Genomic DNA, 24,566 nt, shown 5'->3' on the forward strand with positions numbered 1-24,566 from the left:
TCTTTCCCTATCTTTCCAAATAGTTTGCATAGTATTGAAATTAATTGTTCTTTAAATGTTTGATAGAATTCACATGTAAATCCATCCCCTTAATTATTTCTTACAACACAATGATATTTCAGCACATTTATCTATCACAACTGGTTCACCCATTCCTGCCCCAGTCCCCCATTCTTTTCCATCAAGATAGTAACATTTTTATACATCATTAAGAGGTTTTTTCCTTTCCTTTTCTTTTTTTTGCTTAGGACCTTAAGTCCTTCACTTACTCTCTCTTATTCCTCCTCCCCCTTTGCTATTGCCCTGCTGAATGAAACACATATCTGTGCCCACTTCCATGTATGTGTATTCTTCCTTTAACAATTTCAGAAAGAGTGGGGTTCTAGTATAAGTAGTTCCCCCATTCTCTCCTCCCTATTCCCCTCCTTTCATTCTTCTTTTAAGATAATCAAAATATAACAATTACTCCTAAATCTTGTCTACTTAGATTTCTTCTGACTAGGATAATATTAGCACTTAGAGAGAACGTATATATCATCTATATTAGAATGAAACTGTTTATCCTTGTTTAGTCTACTATCATTATTTATTCCTGTTTGCCTATTTATGTTTCTCAATTCTTGCTTTTGACCAAAGTTTCTATGCAGTTGTGATCTTAACATCAGGAATACTTAGAAGTTTTCTCTTTCATCTTTCCCAATGTAATGAAAATGTTATATAATGCTACAGCTATATTCAGTTTTGCTGGATAACTTATTCTTGGATATAAACCACTTTTCCTTTTTTTTTTTTTTTTAATTTTTAAACTTTTTTTTGTCTTTGTTTTATTATGCAGCATCACAAACATGGAAATATGTTTTGCATGACATCACATGTATAATAAGTATCATACTGCATACCTTTTCAAGGAGAGGGGTGAGAGAGGGAGGGAGAAACTTGGCACAAATTTTTATTTATTTATTTTTATTAAAAATGAGCCCCTTATTATTTGTCTTCTGAAACATCCATTGCCAAGTTCTCCATTCCTTGTAGAGGTGACTGCTAAATCATATGAGGTCCTCCTAAATGTGATTCCCTGGTACTTGAATTCTTTCATTCTATTTCTAGCTTTTTTTTTTTTTTTTTTTTTTTGACTTGGAAGCTATGAGTTTTGGTTATGATGTTTGTGGGAGTTTTTATTTTAGAGTTTCTTCTAAAGTCACCATTGGATTCTGTTTCTATTTTGGCCTTTGGTTCTAAGAGATTTGGACAGTTTTCTTGTGTGCTGGTTGGGCCACTTGTACAAAGTCATTAATTCGCTGTCCAATTCTTTCATTTCATTTATAAAAACATTTTTAATTTAAAATAAAACCTCTTGCTTCATTTCTACTATGAATTCTAGTTTAGTTTCTGTACAAGTTCCCCCCACCCAAGACACTATTATTAAATATAGAAATATTTTGAAGTTATCATCTTCTATATATTGATCATTGCTTCCACTATAACAGCTCATTATAGTAGGTTTTTTTGTTTGTTTGCCCAATCTCCATAGCCGCTTCCCTGCCTCTGGACTTTATGTAAGGGCTAGGCTTTATCACTCTTCTAAAAGGAAGATCTAGGACAATCCTATTGCTCTTTCCTTAGGTACTGAGTGTTTCTACCCTGGAACACTATTTCTGTGGTATTCTAGGATCTTAGGGACAGTCTAGGAACCTTCAAATTTTCATTTCCAAAACGATTTGATCTAAGGCATCCATTGTTCTAAGCTCTTCCAAGTTTTTGAACTGAGTTTTGATCTGAACAAAAGTAGAATGATGGTATACTAATTCTCTTGAAGCTAACTTGGAATCTCTGCTGGTTCAAAGTGACTCAACCATAACTCAACCAAGTCATTGGTGTGGAATTCCTATCCCAATTATTCTTCTGCAGAATGAACTAGATGTTGAAACTGAGCCAAACCACTGCTATACTTGCTTCTGAATTGTCTCTTTCCTCTTTATACCACCCGAAACTCTCCCCTACCCTCCATCCCGACCCTGGAACACTATTTCTGTACACATTATTTCACTCAGTTCACTCTAGATCTATGACCCAGAATTAGGTGGGGGACAAAACTGAGGCTAGGACTTCCTATTGTACTATCTTTCCCTGGATGCTAGAATGCTCTGCCCATGATATGCTCCTGCTTAATCCAATCTCCAGGGTCAGAAGCCCTCTCTTTCTCTTCAGACAACAGATTCATTGAGACTTCTTTTAGATATCCCCATCAAGATTTGGCCTAATACATTTTTTTGGTCTGTTTGGAGGACTTTTGTGGATAGAAGTACAGTGCTTTCACTACTCTGATATCAATGATATACAAAAATGGAACAGAAGTCATATGCATATTACCAAATTTTTGGATAACATAAAGCTAGGAGCAATTAATGCAACAGATGAGTGCTTTCATCAATCCAAAAATATCTCAACAATCTCAAACAATGAACCATATAAAGTAAATTGCAATTTAATAGGGATAAATGGAAAATGTTAGATTGTATATATTAGTTATAGATACAGAGATATACAGTAAAAAAATAAATATCTGGGGCTGTGTAATTAGTAGATGTCAATGACATGATATGAAATCCCAGTTTCCCTGTTTTAAGGATGACCATTCAGCCAGTGTATTGCACTTTACAAAACCCCTGGACATTTTCCCCTACCCCAAATTTAAGTCTTGAAGTCAGGCACACTGGGATTTCACATCATGACACTGACATATAATAGCTACACACTCACATATATTCTATAATATCTAAGTGATCATAGTAAAGCCAAATGGCCTCTCAGTGTCTCAAGCAAAAAGACTCTTAACAGATGAGCTGAAAAGCTACATTGACAGCAATATGGTCAATATTGAAATCTTATCTATAATGATAAAAGCATAGGTTTGGACAAAAAAAAATACCTATTTTTTGAACAAGTTAGGCTTTTAGTGACTTGTGAATTCAGTATAAGATAGCAATGTTTTATAACATGGCTAGCACATGAGCTAATGCAATTCTATCTTTTTATATTTTAAAAGAGACAATGATAAATTGGAATATGTCCACAGGAAAGTGAACAGTATGGTTGGAAGACTGGAAACCAAGCCACATAAAGATAAAAGCAATTTGAGATGAGAACTAAGAGAACTGGGAAATACAATTGATAAATCTCTATCAATTATATATTTGACAGATCATGAAGAATATTAGAGGCACTGCAGGAACAGAGAAGGACAAACATTGACCATATTTTCAAAAAGGAGAAAAGAACTCAGTCTAACTACAGGCGAGGAAACTTCATTTCAATTACCAGCAGAATTTTGAAAAAGAATATTAAAGAATACAATTAGTAAACAACCAGGAAATGAAGCAGTAATTTCAAAAAGCAAGCTTGGCTTCATCAAGTGCAGATCATGAAGGACAAAATGTATTTCTTTTGATGAAGTTAGTACTTGAATATTCAACTAAATATTTGAAAATTAAACTGGTAGCCTGGAAAATATTATAAGGATAATCTAACTATCTTAACTATCTTAAAATAAGGCACTGGAAAGTATCTAATGCTTTATTCTTGCTTAAAAAAAACCCCAACATATATATATATATATGTATGTATGTATGTATGTATGTATATATATATGGAGGAACAGCTAGATGGACCAGTGAATAGAGCACTAGCCCTGAAGTCAGGAGGACCCAAGTTCAAATTCAACCTCAGACACTTAATACTTCTTAGCTGTGTGACCCTGAGCAAGTTACTTAACCCCAATTGCCTGTTGGGGGAGGGGGGGGGAGGGGAATATACATATACATATGTATATATGAAAAGAGTTGGGCTAGATTTGAGTAGTATCAAACTCAAATAGAAACATCCCCCTTTAGGTTACCCCAAAATTAACATTATCCAGGTTGTGCTATATTTTTACTTTTGTTAAACATTTCCTGATAACATTTTATCTGGTTCTAGAGGTACTTGGAGTTCTGCAGATTTGAGTTTGATAACCCCTCTGAACTAGAGGTCATAATAGCTACACACTCACATATATTCAGAATTAGTTAAATGGCTGAACTTTAAAATTAGCAATAATTTGATGTCAATTTGGCGGAAGTTTCCAGTAGTGTACTCCAAAAATCTTTAAGCTTGTGTTATTTCACATGTGTTATTTCACAATTTTACTAAGGGCTTAAATAAAAGCTAAGAAAATTCTCATCAAATTTGCAGATGACACAAAGCTAGAAGGGACAGGTAACACTATCTATCAAAGGATCCAAAAAAATGACAGGTCAGAATAGTGGCCTAAATCTAATTAAGATGATATTTAAAAGGAATGCATGGGTTAAAAAAAATCAGTATCACAAGAACAGGATGGAAAATGCATGATTAGGCACCAGTATGAAAAAGATTTTAGAGGATTTTAATGAACATAAGCTCAATGAATCAGCTGTTATGTCGAGCAAGAAAAAAAAAGCCAATGTGATCCAAGATACTTTGTCCCACTATATGACTTTGCCACAATCAGATCAGAAATGCAGTACATGTTCAGTTATAGGCACTACATTTTAAAAAAGGAAACTAATGGAGAGTATCTAGAGACCTGCAACCAGAATGGTGACGGGTTTTGAGACCATTTTAAATCAGAAATGGCATACTGGGGATTCTTGTTTTCAGGGGCTTGGATGCCACCAAGATGATAAGGTTATTATTATTATTATTATTAATCATAATTCATATTCATGATTCAGCAAAAAAGTCACTATTAAATGTGATAGAAGTACTTTGTTATAGTTTGAAATTTCAATATTTCTTCTTAAAATGTTTCCAATAATCTTTCTGAAACTTAAAAAATTGAAAATCTGAAAGATTTTCATGTTCTATATTTCAATAGTTCTGTAAACTAACATAAGCAAAGCATTCCCCACACAGAATCACTGAAAAATAGAAAGTTCAAATAAAATCACCCTTTTAAAGATAAGGAAACATGGTCACAAACTTATGGTCACAAAGTTAGTAAATCTTAGAACAGGAACTTGAACCCAAATTTTCAGATTCCAACTTAAAATTTTAATTTACCATGTCTTCTAGAAAAATTTAGAACTATGGCTACTTACTTCCATCTTGAGAAATGGGGGCAGAGGCATCTGACAAAACTGCTGTACTGGCAGGGTTTGCAGAAAAGGCTGTCTGAGCCTGAATGAAGGAAAAGCAGAAATACACATTATAAACTGTATATTAAGAAAATCAGTTATTATTACAAAATAATCATTACTTCAACATAAATTGAAAGCCTTACAACTACTTCAGGAAATCATTCTTTTAAGCTTCTAAGTAGTAACATCATTTCTTTCAAAGACTCTTCAGCCTAAGTAGATGAAAACAGTAAAATACACTTAACTTATAATTTCTTCATTAACTTTTAATGAAACTAAAACAAATTCTGGCATCCTAAAACAAAGGATTAAGATATAAATATACATATATATAAAAATTAAGTACACAATCAGAAGTGTTATGTGCCACATTTTCTTAGTCATTTATTTCACTATAAATTTAGCATTCGGTGAAAAGATTCTTAAACTCCATTTTTGAGTCCATAGGGCTCAGATTCCAGAGATCACATCATGCCTGAGATTTTGTGACTACTTATTAGTTCACAGAACTATGTCCAACAACAACAAAAATTATCCCTCTTTTGTATGTGCACCGAGATTTGGCACTTCTTTCCTACAACTGATAAGGAAGAACCAGCACTCTAGTTCTCCTCACTGATGTTACTAAAAGAAAGAGACAATATAGGGGCTGATTAGAAAAATGATAAGATTTGTGTCAAAGTTAATTGAGGTATTTGTGCCTCCTAAATCACTTACTGAGACCTAACCCTCATTTTAGAACAAAGTGAAGCTAATATCTTTAGTGAAAAATGACCTTAGCTTTGGAAAAAATAAAATAGAGGACAGGATTCTGGGAAGATGGTAGATTAGATCAGAAAATCCCAAGCTTTCCAGATTTCCCCACTAACAGAAAGAATTTATGCCTCAGGGAGAAAATAGATTGGTGAAAAACAAAGACAACTTGGGACAGAACAGGAGTCTTCCTGGGATAACCCAAGAAGACCCAAGAAAGACCCAGGAGGGGGTATGAAGTGCAAATATCTCCAGATATTAGCTCCACAAAAACAGCAAGTAGAGAACGTCAGGGCTAGCTGGATGTGGAAAAACATTCTCCTGAACACGGGACATACCTTAATTAAGTAAGTCTCAGAAATGATCTAACTTTTCTCAAAACTGCCAGAACACTTTATACTTTTGTTCACTTACATTGTTTTTTGTATTATGATTCTTTGCATCCCTGTCTTACTTCCCTTACTAAACTCTCTGAAGACAGGAATGTGATGTCTTTGTATATATCCTAACGTCTATCACGGTATATTACACAATACAAAGTACAAGCTGAATGAATATCTGATCTCTCTTTTCAATTTCCTGTGCTGGATCTTCATCCAGCTTATCCTTACTAATGGTATAAGTGTCCCATGGGGATCTGTGTCCTGAGTCTTATTCTCTTTTCTCTCTATCTTATTCACTTAGTAATGAGATCCCATCAGCTATTAAGGATTCACTAATCATCCATACCTCTCTGCTAACCTTGCAATATCTTATTGTTCAAGAGTGTCTTAATTCCTCATGGCCCCATGGATGATAGCATGCCAGTGTTATCCATAGGGTTTTCCTGGCAAAGATACCAGAGTTTGCTATTTCCTTCTCTAGTATATTAAAACAAACAGAGGTTAAGTGACTTGCTTAAGGTCACAATGCTACTGAGGCCATATTTGAATTCAGGTCTTCCTGACACCAGAGCTAGAACTTTGTCCACTGACCCATTTCATAACTCAATGTCTCACAGATGTTTTAAACCCATATGTCCAGGCTGATTTTATTATTTTCCCACAAAACTTTCCTCTCTTCCTAACTTCTGTATTTCCATGTCAAACAGCAACAGCCTTCCAACCTAGACTGGTGGCATCCTTAACTCCTCTCTCTCAACTCCTATATTCAATTTGTCCAAGGCCTGATGACTTTATTTCATCACAAACATAACAAATGCTCCCTTCCTTACAAGCTCCGATCACTTCATGCTTGGATTCCTTCAATAGCCTATCGGATGGTCATCCTGCCACAGGTTTTATCCCATTCATATAAAGCTGTCAAAAGTGAACTTAATATCACGAAAAAACTTCCTAACTAGAACTATTCCAAAGTGAAAAGTGTTGTCTCAATGTGGATTTACAAGCAAAGACTAGCTAGATAACTCTCATGTGTCAGATGTGTTATCCTGAAAATTATTTTGTGATGAAAAAGTTGCCCCAGATGGTCACTGAGGTGCCTCAGCTTACCTACCCAGATTAAAGTAGAAAACAGTTGCATTGTATTAGAATAAATATATAATTTTATAAAAGAGAACAAATACATGCAGGTAATACCATAGTTAATGTTATAAATAAAGGTGTCAAACTTTCAAAAGCTTTGTGAGAAGAATCAGTTCACAGAAACTTTGCAGAGTAAGGTTAGGTAAAAGGAAATAAAAATACACTTTTAGTATTTTTCTTCTAACACTCACTCTTAATTCTTCATTTTATATCAAAAATATTTATAGTAACCCCCTCCCTCCTACACTTTCTATCCCTCAGAAAGAAAGAAAGTAAGTAAAAGAAAAATATACTTAAAACATACCTGAATTACTTTATCTACTTTCAGGTCTTCAAGTGATGGATATAAAGACATTTTTGCAGAGTTTTACTAAAAAAAGAAGAAGAAAAATGTTAAATCCTCTAAGTAACTTGGAAAAGCCTTTAAAAACAATACAATTGTGGTTATTTTAAAGTCCTATTTTATAAAAAGATACAGTAAAGCCACATGTTCATAAAGTTACCATAAGAAATATTTAAGACAATAATTACATCCTATTGCAGATCAAATGATGGAAGAATAATACAATTCACAACTAAGCTGTTGCTATCTAAAACTAAATACATAAAATATCCGAACATTAATATTTTTTAAGCCTACTATTTATATGTGAGAGGCAGTATGGCATAATGAGTAGATAGCATTAACAATGAAAGACAGGAGTTCAAATACTGCTTCTAGTCCTTGCTGGCTATATGATTCTGGGAGAGTAGCAATTTTTCAATGCTCTTACAGAATTCTCTACCACTATAAATTGCATTAGAGCTGTTAACTTGCATCTCAAAAAATATAAAAGTCTGGTGAATGGAGGTTATGCAGCATGAAATGGGAAAGTAAGAAAATTAAAGCATATCCAAATACTTCTATTTAACTGAAAAAAGTTATTTTGCTAACTTATCCAATGCTATGTAGACCATTCAACAGGAAAGTAGAATAGCATCTTTTCCCAAGGCCATTTCTATTTGAAGTCCATAAAAAAGAAGACTAACAACAATAATGATAGCAATATGTTGTTATATGACAATATGCTAACCAACTGGATTTACTGAATGTGATCAAAAAATGGTTTATCTTTAGGTAAAATATTCTTATTAATATTCCAACATGAATCCTTTTTTTCAATCTGGGGAAACCTATGGACCTTTCCTTAGGATGTTTTAAAATGCATAAAATATATTGAATTAGAAAAGAAACCAATTAATATTGAAATATTGTTAAAATATTTTTTAAAAACCATGAACTTCCAGCAAAGAGCCCCTGCTCTAGAAAGAACTGAATAAGATAGAAGAGAAAAATCAAAACGGTCTCTATAGGCAATATCAATATGAATTTTTTTTTTTTAAAGCAAGTCAACAAAGGAAGTAAAGATTCAAGTAGAACCATGTTGATTTATTCATGGACAGAGAAGAACTTATTATAGCAATCCAGGATCAAGTCATCACCACCAGAAATTACGAATTATTCTAAGGTCCTTCAATTTACTGATCATTGCAGACTATATAAAGTAGGAGAAACCATAACCGATCACTATCTATCATGGACTTAGCAAGACATAACAGCAACTTTTAGTATATTTCCATACCACAAAAATAGGTCTCAAAATATCATTAAGAATGCAACATATAAAATGTGTTGGAATGGAAGCATTACCATTAACCACAATCATCTGGGCATAATATTGATCCATAAAAATTTAAGAACAACATTTTAAATGTCACCATACTCACTACCTCTAAGCTATGTGAAATGAAAAAGCTTTCACAATATAAAAGCCATAGAAGAAAGCAATACCATGTGGGGATAAGCTAGGGCACATGTTGTGTCTGAATCTACAGAAGATAAATTTACATTCTAAAATTCTGAATCCACAAAAAGAAATATCTCCATGTTTATTTACCACTACTACCACTACACATGGTAATAACTTTATATATGAATACCAGAGGTTTTATTTAGACTGTAGTTCTAGGAAAACACCATGTGATTCTGCTCTTAACACCTTATACTATTACTCCAAAAGAGCAAGAAGCAATAAGCATTGCTTCCTTCAAGGAAAAAGGAAAGGAGTGAAAGATGGAAGGTATGCTCCACCCATTGCTCACAGGTCAAGAAGGCAGGGACATGAGTAGAATAAAACATTAGGACTGAGGCAATGAGAGCAGGAAACCCACACTAGCATAGTTCTAAAACAAAGGTACTCAGGGCAGAGAGCTAAACCCCAGCTAGCCATGTTATATTCCCCAACACCAGGGGATAAAAGACACCCAACAGTTTGGCCTGGGCCCACATCTGGGCAGCAGGGGGTGGTAAAGGTAAGGAACACTCTCAAAGTATTGGGTGACAGAGAATATTAGAAAAATGCTCCAAGATGAAAATTTTGATGAAAACCTATATAAAAATACAGCCTACAAGCAGATAAACCAAAGACAATATTTTATCAATATTTAAGTCTCTGCTCAAACACTATCTTCCACAAGAAATCTTTCTTGCTTCCCAACTAGTAGTGCCCTGTCCCTAAACTACATTATATTTATTTTGTATAAGTATCGGGGGCAGAACTCCAGGTCCTCCTGATTCCAGGACCCAGTACTCTGCCTACTGAACCATCTAGTTGTTTAAGTCTAAACATCCTGTCTCAGTATCTCTGCTGTTCTCCAATCTCACATTTCCAACTGCCTTTCAAACATCTCTGAATATCCAGTAAAAAAGCTTAAACTCAACATGTTCAAAATGAAACTCATTATCTTTCCCACCAAATCTCCCCTACTACTAACTTCCCTATGGCATACAGCCAGGCCTGCTGGCTGGAAGTCCTGTCTTTGAATTCAAATACAAGCTCAGACACATACTAACTGTAACTCTAGGCAAATCACTTAAACCCTTTTGCTCTGTTTCCACATCTGTAAAATGAGCTGGAGAAGGAAATGACAAACACTCCAGTATCTTTGTCAAGATAACCCCAAATGGGGGTGGTGAAAAAGTTGGACATGACTGAACAACAAAAATTACATCTTTCTATCCCTCAAGCTCACAATGTAGGAGTCATCCTGGATTTTTTTTCTCTCTCCCTCTTTCTTCCCCTCCTCCCTTCTTCCCTCTCTCCCTCTCTTCTTCCCTCCCTCTCCTTCTTCTCTCCCTCCCTCCCTCCTTCTCTCTCTCTCTCTCTCTTCCTCTCTCATTCCCTCCCTTCTTCCCTCCCTCCCTCTCTCTCCCCCCCACCTCTTCTTTTCTCTTTCCTTCTCCTTCTCCTCTCTTTCTCTCTCATCCCTTCTAGTCAAATTGTTACCAAGGTCTGCTAACTTCACCTTTACAACATCTTTGTCATATAGACGTCTCTTTGATGCATGCCCTCATTATCTCATGCTTAAACTATTGCAATAGCCAATTGGTGAGTCCACCTGCCTCAAAATTCTTCCTCTAATTCATCCTCCATCCAGCCACTAAAGTCAACTGCCTAAAGCATGTCTTCCCCCCCTCCTTAACAAATTCCAGTGATGGGGCAGCTAGGTGGTGCAGTGGATAGAGCACCAGCCCTGAATTCAGGAGAACTTGAGTTCAAATCTAGCCTTAGACATTTAACACTTCCTAATTGTGTGACCCTGGGCAAGTGACTTAATCCCAATTGCCTCAGAAAAAAAAAGAAAAAAAGAAAAAAAAGAAAGAAGAAAGAAATTCCAGTGGTTCTGTTTGGTCTCCTAGGATTAAATACAAAATTCTGTTCAGTTTTCAAAGCCCTTCATAACATAACCTTCTCAATCTTCTTACACCTTACTCCATAACACATACTCTAATCTAGTTAATAGGGTTCTGTTGGCAGTTCTAAGAACAAAGCACTAAAACTCTTGGCTCTAGGTATTTTCTCTGGCAGTCTCTCAAGCCAAAAAAGCTCTCCCTCCTTAACTCCACCCACTGACTTCCTGGTATTCTTTAAGCTCCAATTAAAATCCCTATAGGAATGCCTTTTTCAACCCTCCTTCAATTCTAATGCCTTCCTTTTCTTGACTGTTTTTTTGGTTTTCCTGTATATAGCTTGTTTGTACATAGTGGCTTGCTTGTCTTTCCCCTATTAGATTGTGAAAGTCTAGAGAACAAGGATTGCTATTTGTCTCTGTATTCCAGAATTTAGCACAATGCCTGTTGCAAAGTAGGCTCTTAATGTTTAATGACTGATTGGTTTATATAGAAACTCGGACGAGAAACAGCATGCAAAGTAATTCAAAGGAGTGCTAATTCCAAATTAACCATATCCTTCACTACCTACTTGGCTCTTGCAAGTAAAGCATTTGTAAACCATCAAGTGCATGATAAATGAAAAGTTGTATTGTAACTTGTGACAGTCTGTTATCTCTAATCCTTCTATTTGTCCACTCATTCAACCAAATAATTATTACATATCTACTATGTAAGACTTTTTTTTGTCCAAGCCTTTAATTTCATTGATAAAAGGGGCCTTGATGAGACTCTTCCACTACCAATGGAGATGAACACCAGGACTTCAACTAATCTAGAAAGTTGTCTATGGGTACTGACACTTAAGCAACTCTGATTAAGGTTAAAATAAGCATGGCAAATGCAAAATTAAAAATAAGATACAACTCAATCTCTGAACTTTCTAGGTAACTCTCCACTTTCCATCAATGGATCTGCAATTTGATTGAATAGAACAAGCCCCCAACTCAGGGATTCCTCCCTCCTTTTTCAGCTTCCTTTAGTCTTTCCCTTAGATTATTAAAATTTTAAATTCCTTGAGAGCAGGTACTATCTTTTTCTTATCTAATATCTCCAAGGCTTAGCACAGTGGCAAGAAGTTTCTGGGTTCTTGTTGTTCATCCTTCAAAGGCACCAATGACATCCCCGGGTGATATCTGGACTTGCCAATGAATTGGATTTAAGTGATGCAAGGTTGCAAGTCATCGTGCTCACCATTTGTTCCAGTCATTGAGCATCAGTGACAAGATAAAATTCAAGACAATTGGCAATGGCCAGGGATACAATGAATGGTTTTGGTATCTTCAATGTCTGACCAAGGTCTAAGGGCTCCATTTCACCTGCATTAGCTGCTTTCATGGCCCTGGAACTAACTGTTCTCATCTGGTCATTCCACAGGAGAAGTCTTCACTGCTTGGGGTAGGTTTTTCCATAACTCCCTAAGCCTAAGTCTGAGGCCTATGAGTCTACTAAGATCCTTTTACCAGGATGTAGCCAATGTACACACATTGACAGCTTTTTGGAGCCATAGGTAAGAGCTGGATGAAGGGGAACATTAAAAATAGATGAGCAGCCCTGAAAAGGGCTCAGGCAAACCCTCACACCAGAGGTGCTAGTTCTCCCTGAACATTCTATACAATCCTGGCACACAATAGACATTTAAATGTTTATTAAATTGAATCTTCCTTTAAGAGAAGCAAGAAGCCCAATCATAATACAAATAAAAATTATAATATGCAAGCATAACAAAAAAATTTCTGATCTGACTCTTGCTTCTTTCTGACTAAAAATTGTGATGGGAAACTCTAGCTGACTTTTTTCCTCTATGACGCTGGGCACTTCCCTAATCTTATTTTGAGTTTCCGATTATTGTTCCTGGAGCTAGAAGGTCACAACATCTACAAAAATCAAAGCTGGTAAACAAACTGTGTCCCCCTACTGTTATTTGTTTCCATATGAGTTTCCTTATCTTTCCCTTCTGTTTTCACTGAAATTCCACTTTTCAACATTATTTATATATTTACCTATACAATAATTCACATAGGCCCTCTTCTTTCCAGTATCACTACAATGATCTTAGTTCAGGCCTGCAACATTGTAAAGTTGTATTCCTCTTTCCATTCTAGTTTCTCTACATTTCTTCCTTCATAATGTCAAAGTAATCTTCCTTAAACACAACTCTGATCACATGACTCCTTTACTAAATAAATTCTTCAATGACTCCCTATTGACTATAAAAGTACCAACTATTGATTTTAGCATTCAAAGCCCTCCAAATTCTTGTTCCAAAGCCTTTCCAGCCTAACTTCACGTTTCAGTCTGGTCTTGTTCTTTGTGGTTCTGCAAAAAGTATCATGCTACACCCTCTATATTTGTTTTTGATTATGATATCCCTTCAGATTTTGGACTCTCCTCTTCATTTGTCTATTAAGTTCTTCTCAAAGTCCAACTAAATAATGTCTTCTCTATAAAAATCTCTCTGATGCCCACCCTTCTTCCCCATTCTCTCTACTTATATTAATTTTTTTATTGTACTTTGCTTTAATTTGTCCTCAGCATTTTCTTTCTTATATGTCTTTTTATGTGTCCTTTTCTCTTTCCTACCCAGCAATTATATTATGAAGGACTTTTCTCACGTTTATTTGTGTATTATAATCACCTGAGGGTGTCTAAGTGTCGAAATTAAATAAAAAACAATGTCCAAATTTAATTCCAAAAAACTGATAATGAAGCATACTCTTATTCTAGTAAAGAAGTAGTAGACTATGGTACTAGTACATAGGTTTGTTTATTTGGTTGTTTCTTTATTATGATCAGGAAAGGAGATATAAGGAGAATTTATGAGGAGCATCTATAGTAAAATTGGCCAAAAAAAAAAAATCAATTGCTAAAAATCAAAACATTTTAAAAGTAATTAAGTAAGCCTTCCTACCAATTCCAAGGACCTTCCTCAGATAGTTTCCCTTTTATAACATTTTAGCATTTATCTGATGTATTGCTATTTTATCCTTCCAAAAGTTCAAAGCACAGTAGAGAAACCCACTGCTTTCCTGAGGTCTTTTAGACTTACCTACTGGTTTACTTCTGACAAACTAGCAAATGGTCCATTTAACTAAAGGTGACCATCATAAAAAATATTTCCAGAAATAATCATTAAATCTTAAATGTTATCACATGTTCACATAAAAAAAACATCATTAAGATAACTTTGCATGAGCTTGGAATAAAATAAATACTAAAGGAAGATACTAAGGGGGAGAATGGGAGGGAATAATGACCTTCCTTCTTGGAACAAGTGTCAAAAAAAAAATAGGATCATACTGCTAGAAATCATCTAATTCAATCCTTTCCTTTTACGTAAGAAGAAAGTAGTCAAATGGGTATTAAATTTCAGAAATAACTGGAAACAAGAACCCAAAGCCAGGGTCTCCTACCTTATCCCAAAAATATTTTCCTATTCATTTGCCTATTTCATCATTTGAAAAATACTGTCTAAAGGACAATAGAAAACTGCATATATATATATATATATATATATAATATATATATATATATATATATATATATATATATTATATATATATATATATATATATATATATATATAATAGAATATAACGTTCCACAAACGTAATTTTTCTTAAAATCAGAAGTTTCATGTTCCATGTATCTGAACTAACCTACAGAAAGACAACACTGTATAGTAAAAACAATGCTAGACTTAAGTTAGGAAGACTTAGTAAGCTCAACTCTCATCTCTAGCACTTAGTAGCTGTGTGATCATGTTTTGGGGCCTCCATTTCCTCATCTGTATTCCCTTCTAATTCGCTAGAGATCTTGGCTAACTGAAGAAACAATCTGTCTGTCTCTGTCTCACCTGTAAAAATGAAGGGCTTGTGACAGAATGACCTCTAAAATTCAAATTCAAGATTTCTGATCCTATTCATTTAAGACTGGTTTCAAGAAGTTCACATCTTTAGATCTCAATCAGTCTCCCTTTAAGTATTTCTTTTGTTTCAAATTACCACACAATATTGGTGTTTTAACATTTAACATGGGCAAAACACTAGCCCATCCATCTGGGGAGGGAGATTGTTCATTTGTAACATGGCAATAACTATCTACCTCAAATGATTGTTGTAAAACTCAAATGAGAACATAAAGAGCTTTGCAAGCCTTAGAGTACAAGAGAAATGGCATTTTTAATATAGATAAGGAAACTGAAGCCTAGAGAAGTTAAGTGACTTTCTTATAGTTACACATGCCAAAAAAAGGATAAGAATATAGATTTCACCTACCTCTTTTGCCAACAATCTAGTGGATAAGTTGATTCTTAGGAGATAAGTTTTTTAACCACAGTATAAATAACTGTCTACTAATATTAGATTTTTCCCATTTTGGTCAGAAGCACTGTATCCTATCCTTCCTAGCAATATCCAATAAAATACCAGAAATTAACCTTGCCAACATTTTAGTTTACATTAAAATTTTATGGTTACTGAATAATTTTTTGAAAAGTCTGAGAAATTTTCTTCTTTTTTGTAGTACTTACTTTGTAATATTCAATTCAAATGTCTTGCAGAACTACCAAGCTCTAATATTGATAACCAATGAACTATGAAGCAATAATTTTTACATTTGTACACTTATATTCCCAAGCTAGAACGAGAAAAAAGTGAAATGACTATTCAAAACTAAGATCTTTACATCTGCTGAAAAAAGGAAACCCTAAAACTAATGAGTAGGGTTCATTGGCAACTATTGCAACATAATCTTTATAAAACAGACTTGAGGCAGAATTGAAACTTATAAAAAACCAAGTCAAATCAAGAAACATTGTATCAAGTGCCTACTATGGGCCAAAAACTATACTAATAACTATCGTAGGGGTCACTGATTGAAATTTTTTTTCTTTTAAGTCTCTAGTATTCTTTTCCTTCAAGTATATGCTAGCAGCAGAAATTAATACGCATTAGAATTTGGCACAAAATATGTTCGGAAACATAAACCTTTGAAACAACCTTAGAAATTCCTGTCAAAACTTTTTGCTATTTAAGTTTAAATGAAAAGTCCAAGTTATGAGTCCCTTATATAATTATTCGATTCAATAAACATTTCAGTAAGCATGTATTAAGCGCCTACTATGGGCCAGGCACTGTACTACCTACTAAACAGTGTAAATAATTTTTATTTATCTAAGTAATATGTGGTCACTTTCACTTATTATTAGAAAGATACTGAGCCTCAAGCTCTGAGTCACCAGCTCTCCGGGGATTGCTTTGTGCACCCACACCCAGCAGTGCTTCCCCTGAGATCCACCTTCTCCAAAAATTAAGGTTTTTGCAGTGAAGGAATGTTTGTGGAATCGGCTCGTCTAGGGAAGGAGGTTCGAGCTTCGCCCATTAAACAAACATCCCGCCCCCTCCAGACCCGAGACGCCCAAAGAGCAGGAGGGGCAAAATAGAACCAAACGTATTCTTTTGGAATGTTTTTTTTCTCTTTATGGATTTTCTCTAGAACCTCCAACAGATAACAAGAATTAGGGAGAAGACGCCCCTCCCCAACCAAGGAGCGCGGCCGGTCCAGCTCTACTGTCCCGGCGCAACCCACGCCCTTCCTCTCTAAGTCCTTGGCCCAGCTGGGGTCGTCAGGACTTCCCGCACCACTCTGCTCTCCTCAAATCCCGCCACTTTCTCCTTCCTCCTCCCCCTTTCTCCTCCCCTCCAGGGCCTCACGAGCCCGGGACCGATCCGGATCAGCTGCGGGCGGCTCCCCTCGAGAAGAAGCCCCCGCCCCCACCCGGGGGTTCACCGACTGAGCCCCAAGGAACGCGTCCTTCAGGTTCCCTTCCACTAAATCCACCGAGCCCGGGTTTGGGGGACATCCTACTATTCCTCCCCCATTAAAAGTTGCCGCTCACCTGAGTCTTGTCTGTGATCTCTTCCAAATAGCCTCGACAGCTTTCCCCAACAACGGTTTTCTGATCCTTAGGGAAGAGAGAAGTCCGGGAACTAAACAATCAGTCAGCGGTAGAGTTACGTCACCCACGCTAAGCCCCGCCCCCCGCCTGCGCAGACCACTCTCCGACATCTAGATCAGGTGACTCTCGCCTCTCAATTTCCTCCACCCTTAGGGTTACCAAGACAACATGGGACTGAGTTAAAGCAGAGAGTCTAAAAGTGGAGGAAGGAGGAAGGGGATGTGGTTTTTGATAAAGCAGTCCTTCTGTTCGCTACTCTGGCTCTCATTCTTCCGCCCCCCTGAGGACAGAGGAAACCACCGGTAACCCACACGAAGCAATGACTAATTGCTTTCCGGGGCACAGATTTCGTTTGCAGTCATGCCCACATATTTTTCTCCATCCTTAGATTAACATAGTGCCAGGTACATATTAGTCGCTTAATAAAAGTTGAGCTTCATACAAAGCTGAAGAGGAAGCTCCTTTATTCCGACTATTGACCTCCTTTGGCTTTCTTTGGGTCCCAATTAAAATCCCATGTTCTGCAGAAAGTAGAACCTCCCTTTCCCTACCCTCCCTTAATTCCTGTGTTTTCCCTTTTTAAAATTGGAATGCTTTAACTCCTCTGTTCTGACTACTGATTTCTTTGTCTTTAAGTGACAACTAAAAATTCAAGTTCTACAAGTAGATTTCCATAATCCATCTTTATTCCAGTGCTTTCCTCCTTTTAATTATTTCCTATTTGTCCTATATACAGTTTGCTTTGTATATATGTGTTTGAATGTTCTCTTTCCCATTAGATTATAAGCTCCTTGTGGACAAGAACATTTTTGTCCAACCATATCAGTGGGACAACCTCCTCTGATTAGCTGTGCCTTAACCCAGAGCTCTGTCTGTGTCTCTGTCTATGTCTTTCCATCTGTCTCTCTGTGTATGTCTCTGTCTCTGTCTTTGTTTCTGTCTCTCTCTTCTCTGTGTCTATCTCTATTTCTGTCACTCTGTTGTCCATCTCTCTCTGTCTCACTGTATCTGTCTCTGTCTCTCTGTTTTTCTCGTTTATTTGCCTTCGCTTCCCTTCCCCAGGAAACAGTGTGGTTTCTCTCCAGTTTAACGTGCTAGAAGTGTTCCCATGAGGACCAAAAGTTCAAACCATAACAACTTTGAAGCCAAGATTCCAGGCAGGATGGTACAACCAGACCCCACCTCCCCAGCAGGGGGAAGCCCTGAGAAGTCAGGCTATCTAAGTCTAGAGCCTAAGAGAAGAATTTGGAGTCTGACTTGAGATTCCGCTGTAAAAGAACCAATCTAAACTATAAACCTAATCCCCTTCCCCTCCTCAGAGACTGAGGGGGGAAGGGAAGGGAAGGGGAGGAGGATTATATATCCTATGAGTTGGGGAGAGAGAAGGAGGTATGTGTATTAGTAACGTAAATATTCGTCTTTATAAAATCTCCCGTCTTACCTATTCACAGTTTTGAGAATTATTTTTATTTTTTTATTTGCAAAATATCTGAAACACTAATATTGTAACACTATTGTAGCTGTTATTCTATAGGTTTCTAAATTAATTTATCATAAACCACTAAAAAGTTAAATATTTGCAGATCATATGATTTGTAAGATTGTATAACTCCTTCCTTCTTTTAATCCCATCCACATGACAAACCACCAACAGTGTTGCCATGTGATTTTTTTTTTTCCCCAATGTGCAATTTCATATAGAGAGCAATTCCTTGTAGGACAGCAAAACCACTATGCTTCAGTTGACTAGCATGCAACAAACCTACTAATACATATATATATATATATATATATATATATATATATGTATGTATGTATGTATATAAGTTGTTTCTTACTTTAGATGATAAATAATTTGTTGAAAAGTTGCATACAAAGCACTTTTTAAAGGAGTGATAGTCTAAATGTAATAGTAATTTTTGATAGTAAAGTTTGATAGGACTATCAAACTGTGCATATACCCTTTGATCCAGTGGTGTCTCTACTAGGTCTGTATCCCAAAGAGATAATAAAAAATAGAAAAAGATCCTACATGTACAAAAATGTAACAGCCTTTTGGTAGTATCAAAGAACTGGAAACTCAGTGTATGCCTATCAGGAAATTGCTGAATAAATTATGGCATATATACATTATGGAATATTATTATTCTATAAGAAACAATCAGCAAGATGATTTCAGAAAGTCCTGGACTGACTTACATGATGATGCTGAGTGAAGTTAGAGCCAACAGAACATTGTACACAGCAGTAATGATCAACTGTGATGGACTTGGATCTTTTCAAGGTGATTCAGGCTAATTCCAATAGACTTGTGATGGAGAGAGCCACCCGTATCAAGAAAGAGGACTATGGGGAATGAATGTAGATCACAACTTAGTATTTTCATCTTTTTTGTTGTTTGCTTGCTTTTTTTCTCATTTTTTCCCCTCTTTGATCTCATCTGGAAGATATGCATAGAAGAATTTCACCTGTCTAACATATTGGATTTGCTGTCTAGGGGAGGGGGGTAAAGGTGTAAAATTAGAAACACAAGATTTTGCAAAGATGAATGTTGAAAACTATCTTTGCATGTATTTTGAAAATAAAATTCTATTATTAAAAAAAAAGAAAATTGAGATATGGCTTATAATCTGTTATTTTAAAACATAAATCATTTGTATGTGTTTACATATATATATATATATATACATATATAGAATGGCATTTTAGAATTGTGACCTATATTCAGAAGCTGAATATAATTTGATAAAAACAACTTATTTTATGATCCTTTTACCCTAGTTTGCCTGCCTATGTAGTGACATTATTGTCCCTATTGAAGATACTCTCTTACTATTATGTATGCCTATGTGTTGATACATGTCTATGTGTTATACTAGAACATACATTTGTTTATATTTCAATACTTTATTAGGTTGTGTTTCCTTTGAAGTAGATATTTCTTCCTACAGTGTAGCCAACATTGTTATGTCATATTTAAGACAATAAAGCTGGACCTAATATAGATCTGCAGTTTCAGGTAGAATGTCTTTTTCTATCAAGTCTTTTAAAATGTCTATTTTGTTTAGTGTTTGTTAAATTCATTATAAAAATAAATGATAAAAAATGAAAAGTAAAACATATGCTATGAGTATCAATGAAGTAGTCAAATTAACTGTTCTCTCTCATTCTTCATTGGTTCACCTTTTCCAATTTTATTTATATACATATATATATGTATGTATGTATATATGTCACAAATCATCAGTGCTAACATATTCTTCTGTATTTAAGCCTAATTGTGAGTCTTTTGTTTGAACTCAGCACAGGACATCTTTCCATGACAATGGTGAGCACCTTTGGTACATGTCTTCCTGTTATTGATATTAATAGTCTATCACTGAACATTTTCTTTACAGTTACAACTCTATATTATAAGAGTTTTTCCTTTTTTATTATTAAAGCTTTTTATTTTCAAAACATATGTATAGAAATTTTTCGACATTCACCCTTGCAAAATCTTGCATTCCAAAATTTTTCCCTCCCTTCCCCTACCCCCTCCCCTAGATGGCATGTAATCCAATATATGTTAAATATGTGCAGTTCTTCTATACATATTTCCATAATATGAGTTTTAAGTCATGTTGGAGATACTTTCTTGAACAAAAACTTCTAATGTTGTATTTTGCTCTCCTGAGTCAATTTTTTTTTAATCAACAAAAAATAAATATAGTGGGACCTTATATTTTTTGCACCTTTAATAAATTGAGTGACTTTGAAGCTATGGAGTCATGTGGAAAATCATTTGTGAACATCTGCCTATTCTATGCTCACAGATTCATCAGATATGCACCCTTTATAGATACAGATCATGCCTATGTAACAGTCAAGGACTACTGCTAGGTCCAGAAAAGTGGGGCCCTTATTTTAATAGGGTCTCTACCTCTAGACTTGAATGAGTCTGGCTTCTAAGCTGAAAAGTCAGTCTTTTTTTCTCAAATTCTTTGGAGCCCCGAAGAGAATTCTTTAAAGTTTTTTTTTGGCTTGTGTCTGTAATACAAAAAACAGGGTAAAAAAAGTAGTAAGTACAGTGTAGATCAAGCAAATGAAATGTATTTTCACACATACACATTGCTTAAAATATAAAAAACTCCCAATGCATTAAACACTAAAACATGCAGCACTTAGTGCGACTGCTGGGTAAGCATTTTACCTTCACCTCTACTTTTGCATTGTCCAAACAGTGTTCTTAAAGTCCATGTCTTCTGGCAAGCTCATCCTGTCAGAGTTCACCTACTTCTCTAAGAAGCACTATAGTAGCTGTACAAAGGCACTTCCTATAGTGCAGCTGTCTCCAATGGAGGGAGTAGGAGCTCTCAAGCTCTTGTATTCACAAGATTCTTCTACTCTTCATATCTTTCTTAGATAATCAATTATGGTTCAGCAGTCATATGAATATCAATGTCATGGGCACCAATTTATCTAAGCCTGGTCACTTATCAAAGGGATCTATTTATCTCATTATATCCATAGTTATCTTGTGTTCCAACTCCCTATTTGTCATTTTTCTTTTGTCCTTCTTAGTTCAAAGATCATTTTTCTCTAATTAGAAAAGAAAAAGAAAAAGGAAAATTTGAGTAATTTTGCTTTCTCTGTCATTGGTTATCATTTCCCTTACCTACCCTAAATAGTAGATCTAGTCTTCCAATATGCCTTCTTTTCCACAATATAGTTTACAAAATATGTTTTTGTTGTCTGAATTCCTAGTAAACCTTATTTCATTCTGAGATTTTGTGCTACTTGCATGATTCTTCTTTCCTTTTTTGCCTTTGTGAGGGGGAAGGGGGAGAAAGGAAAGAGGGCAATTGCCCAGGATCGTAGAGCTAGTGTTAAGTGTCTGAAGCCAAATTGAACTCAGGTCCTCCTGACTCCAAGACCAGTACTCTATCAAATGTGTCACCTAGTTGCCCCATTTCCATTATTCTTACTTAATTTGACTATACTATTTTTGGTCAGTCTCTGCTATCTACCCTTGATTCCATTTTTTGCACTTGCCCTTTAAAAATCTAACATGACATTTTGACAATTTGACAATTTCTGGCAACTCTCCTGTTCTTCCTCATCAGAATTGTTTTCTTTTTGTCTTTAAAATTAATGCTTTATTATTTTCATTTCTTTTAGTATTTTCATGCTTTTTTCTTTTGTTCTATTTTTTTTCACAACAGATTAATGCAGAAATATATTTTAAATGATTGTACATATATAACCTATATCATATTGCTTGCTGTTTTCAGAGGGGAGAGGAAAGAGAGAACAGAGAGAGGGAGAAAAATTTGGATCTTTCAAAAAATGAATGTTGAAAACTATCCTTACATGTAATTAGAAAAATAAAATGCTATATGATTATGAGGGAATGAAGAGCAGATTCTCAGCAAAGCAGTGATCCAAGACAGTTCCAATAAACTTGGAATGGAAAATGTTATCTACATTCAGAGAAAAAACTATGGATACTGAAAGTGGATCACAGTAGTATTTTCCACCTTTTTGTGTGTTTGCTTCTTTTTCTTTCTCATGATTTTCCCCTTTTGGTCTATTTTTCTTGTATAATATGACAAGTATGGAAATATATTTAAAAGGATTGTACATGTATAACCTATATCAGATTGCTTGCTATCTTGGGGGGGGGGCAGTAAAAGAGGGAGGGAGGAAACATTAGAACACAAAAATCTTACAAAAATGAATATTGAAAATTATATTTACAAGTATTTGAAAAAATAAAATACAACTCAGGGGAAAAAAAAGAAATGCTGAGCAAGATGCTCTCAGAAAAACTTTGCAAGTCCTCCATGAGTTCATACAAAGTGAAATGTACTGTGCACAAAATAATTGCAGTGTTGTGGGATGATCAGATGCTATTTTCAGTAATACAATGATCCAAGACTACTCAGAAGGACTGAAGTGCCCAGACAAGAGAAAATACAGGGCAGCCAAAATAATGCAAATTAGCATTTATTGCTAGCTAGCGACTGAACCAGGGGAGTCAGTATTATGTTATAGTTTAGGTCCTCCTGCCAAAGGAAAATTTTGAGAATCATTAGCGTCGAATCCCCTTAAAGAAATTCCCAGTCAAAAAAAAATTAAAATTAAAAAAAAATTTCCAGTCGATATAATTCACAGTACTTACTGGAGGTCCAAATTTGCTCCTACAAACCATGATTCTGTCCCTTGCATTTCTTGATGCACTGTCTTCTGCTTGGTCCAGAAATTCCTCTCTAGTCTCTCCAGGCCTCTCTGAAATCATCCTGCTGGTTGTTTCTTACAGAATAATATTCTATAACATTCATATACCATAAATTATTTAGCCATTCTCCAATTGATGGGCATCCACTCACTTTCCAGTCTCTAGCCACTACAAAAAGAGCTGCCACAAACATTTTTGCACATGTGGGTCCCTTGCTCTCCTTTAAGATCTCTTGGAGTTACAAGATCAGTAGAAATACTGCTGGATCAGAGAGTATGCACAGTTTGATAACTTTTTGAACATAGTTCTAAATTGCTCTCCAAAATGGTTGGATCACTTCACAATTCCACCAACAATGTATTAGTGTCGCAGTTTTCCCACATCCTCTCCAATATTCATCATTATTTTTTCCTGTCATCTTAGCCAATCGGAGAGGTGTGTAGTGGTACCTCAGAGTTGTCTTTATTGCAAACAATACTCTTTGCCAGAGGACAATATCATCCCAGCACAAAGTATTACTGTGCTCTGCTTGCTGCGCCTTAGTTTTGGGAAATAGGGTATCTCCAAAGTATTTTGACATGGTACTCCAAGTGAGGAAAATCTGTCTAATAATGATTTGCAGCTTTTCTATAATTTGTAGTCTTAGAGAGTCATCTAAAGCACCAAGAAGTTATTATATATCAGAGGGGAAACTTGAACTCAGCTCATTTGGGCTTCATAGATCTCTCTATCCATTCTGTTATTTTATTTATATTTTTCAATTCAAAATTCAAAATTTTTCCCTTCCCACCTTATATAAATAGTTATCTATTACTAACTTCACCTTAATTAGATGGCTAGGTGACACAGTGAATAAAATGTTGGCCCTGGAATCAATAAAATGAATTCACATTTAGCCTCCAATACTTACTAGCTGTATAATTTTGGGCAAATCATTTAATTTCCATTTGCCTCTGTTTCCTCAACTGTAAAATGAGCACAACAATAGTAGCTATCTTTCAGAGTTGTTGTGAGGATCAAATGAGACCATAGTGTAAAACTCTGAGCACATTGGCTGGCATTTAAAAGGTATAAATACTTATTCTCTTTCCTTCACATGCTCCCCTTCCCTCCCTCAACCTTTGAGAAAGCTAGACAAATGTATTAATAACTAAAACAAATTCTGGCATTAGAAATACTTTAATTG

The 24,566-nt window shown here is 35.5% G+C and overlaps 1 protein-coding gene across 1 annotated transcript in view; it reads right to left on the bottom strand.

Annotated features, from left to right (window-relative positions):
- SDCBP (syndecan binding protein) overlaps window positions 1–17,232 on the bottom strand; it is a 35,466-nt gene extending 18,234 nt beyond the window's left edge. Inside the window, exons 1-3 of the mRNA XM_051970158.1 lie at window positions 17,101–17,232; window positions 7,737–7,802; window positions 5,118–5,196 (exon numbers count right to left, since the gene is read on the bottom strand). Of these exons, the coding sequence (XP_051826118.1) occupies window positions 5,118–5,196; window positions 7,737–7,787 (130 nt within the window). The 5' untranslated portion in view covers window positions 7,788–7,802; window positions 17,101–17,232. The remainder of the gene's footprint in view (window positions 1–5,117; window positions 5,197–7,736; window positions 7,803–17,100) is intronic.
- Window positions 17,233–24,566: the final 7,334 nt, after the last annotated feature.

Source organism: Antechinus flavipes, chromosome 1 (assembly GCF_016432865.1).
Source record: "Antechinus flavipes isolate AdamAnt ecotype Samford, QLD, Australia chromosome 1, AdamAnt_v2, whole genome shotgun sequence".
Lineage (NCBI taxonomy): Eukaryota > Metazoa > Chordata > Mammalia > Dasyuromorphia > Dasyuridae > Antechinus > Antechinus flavipes.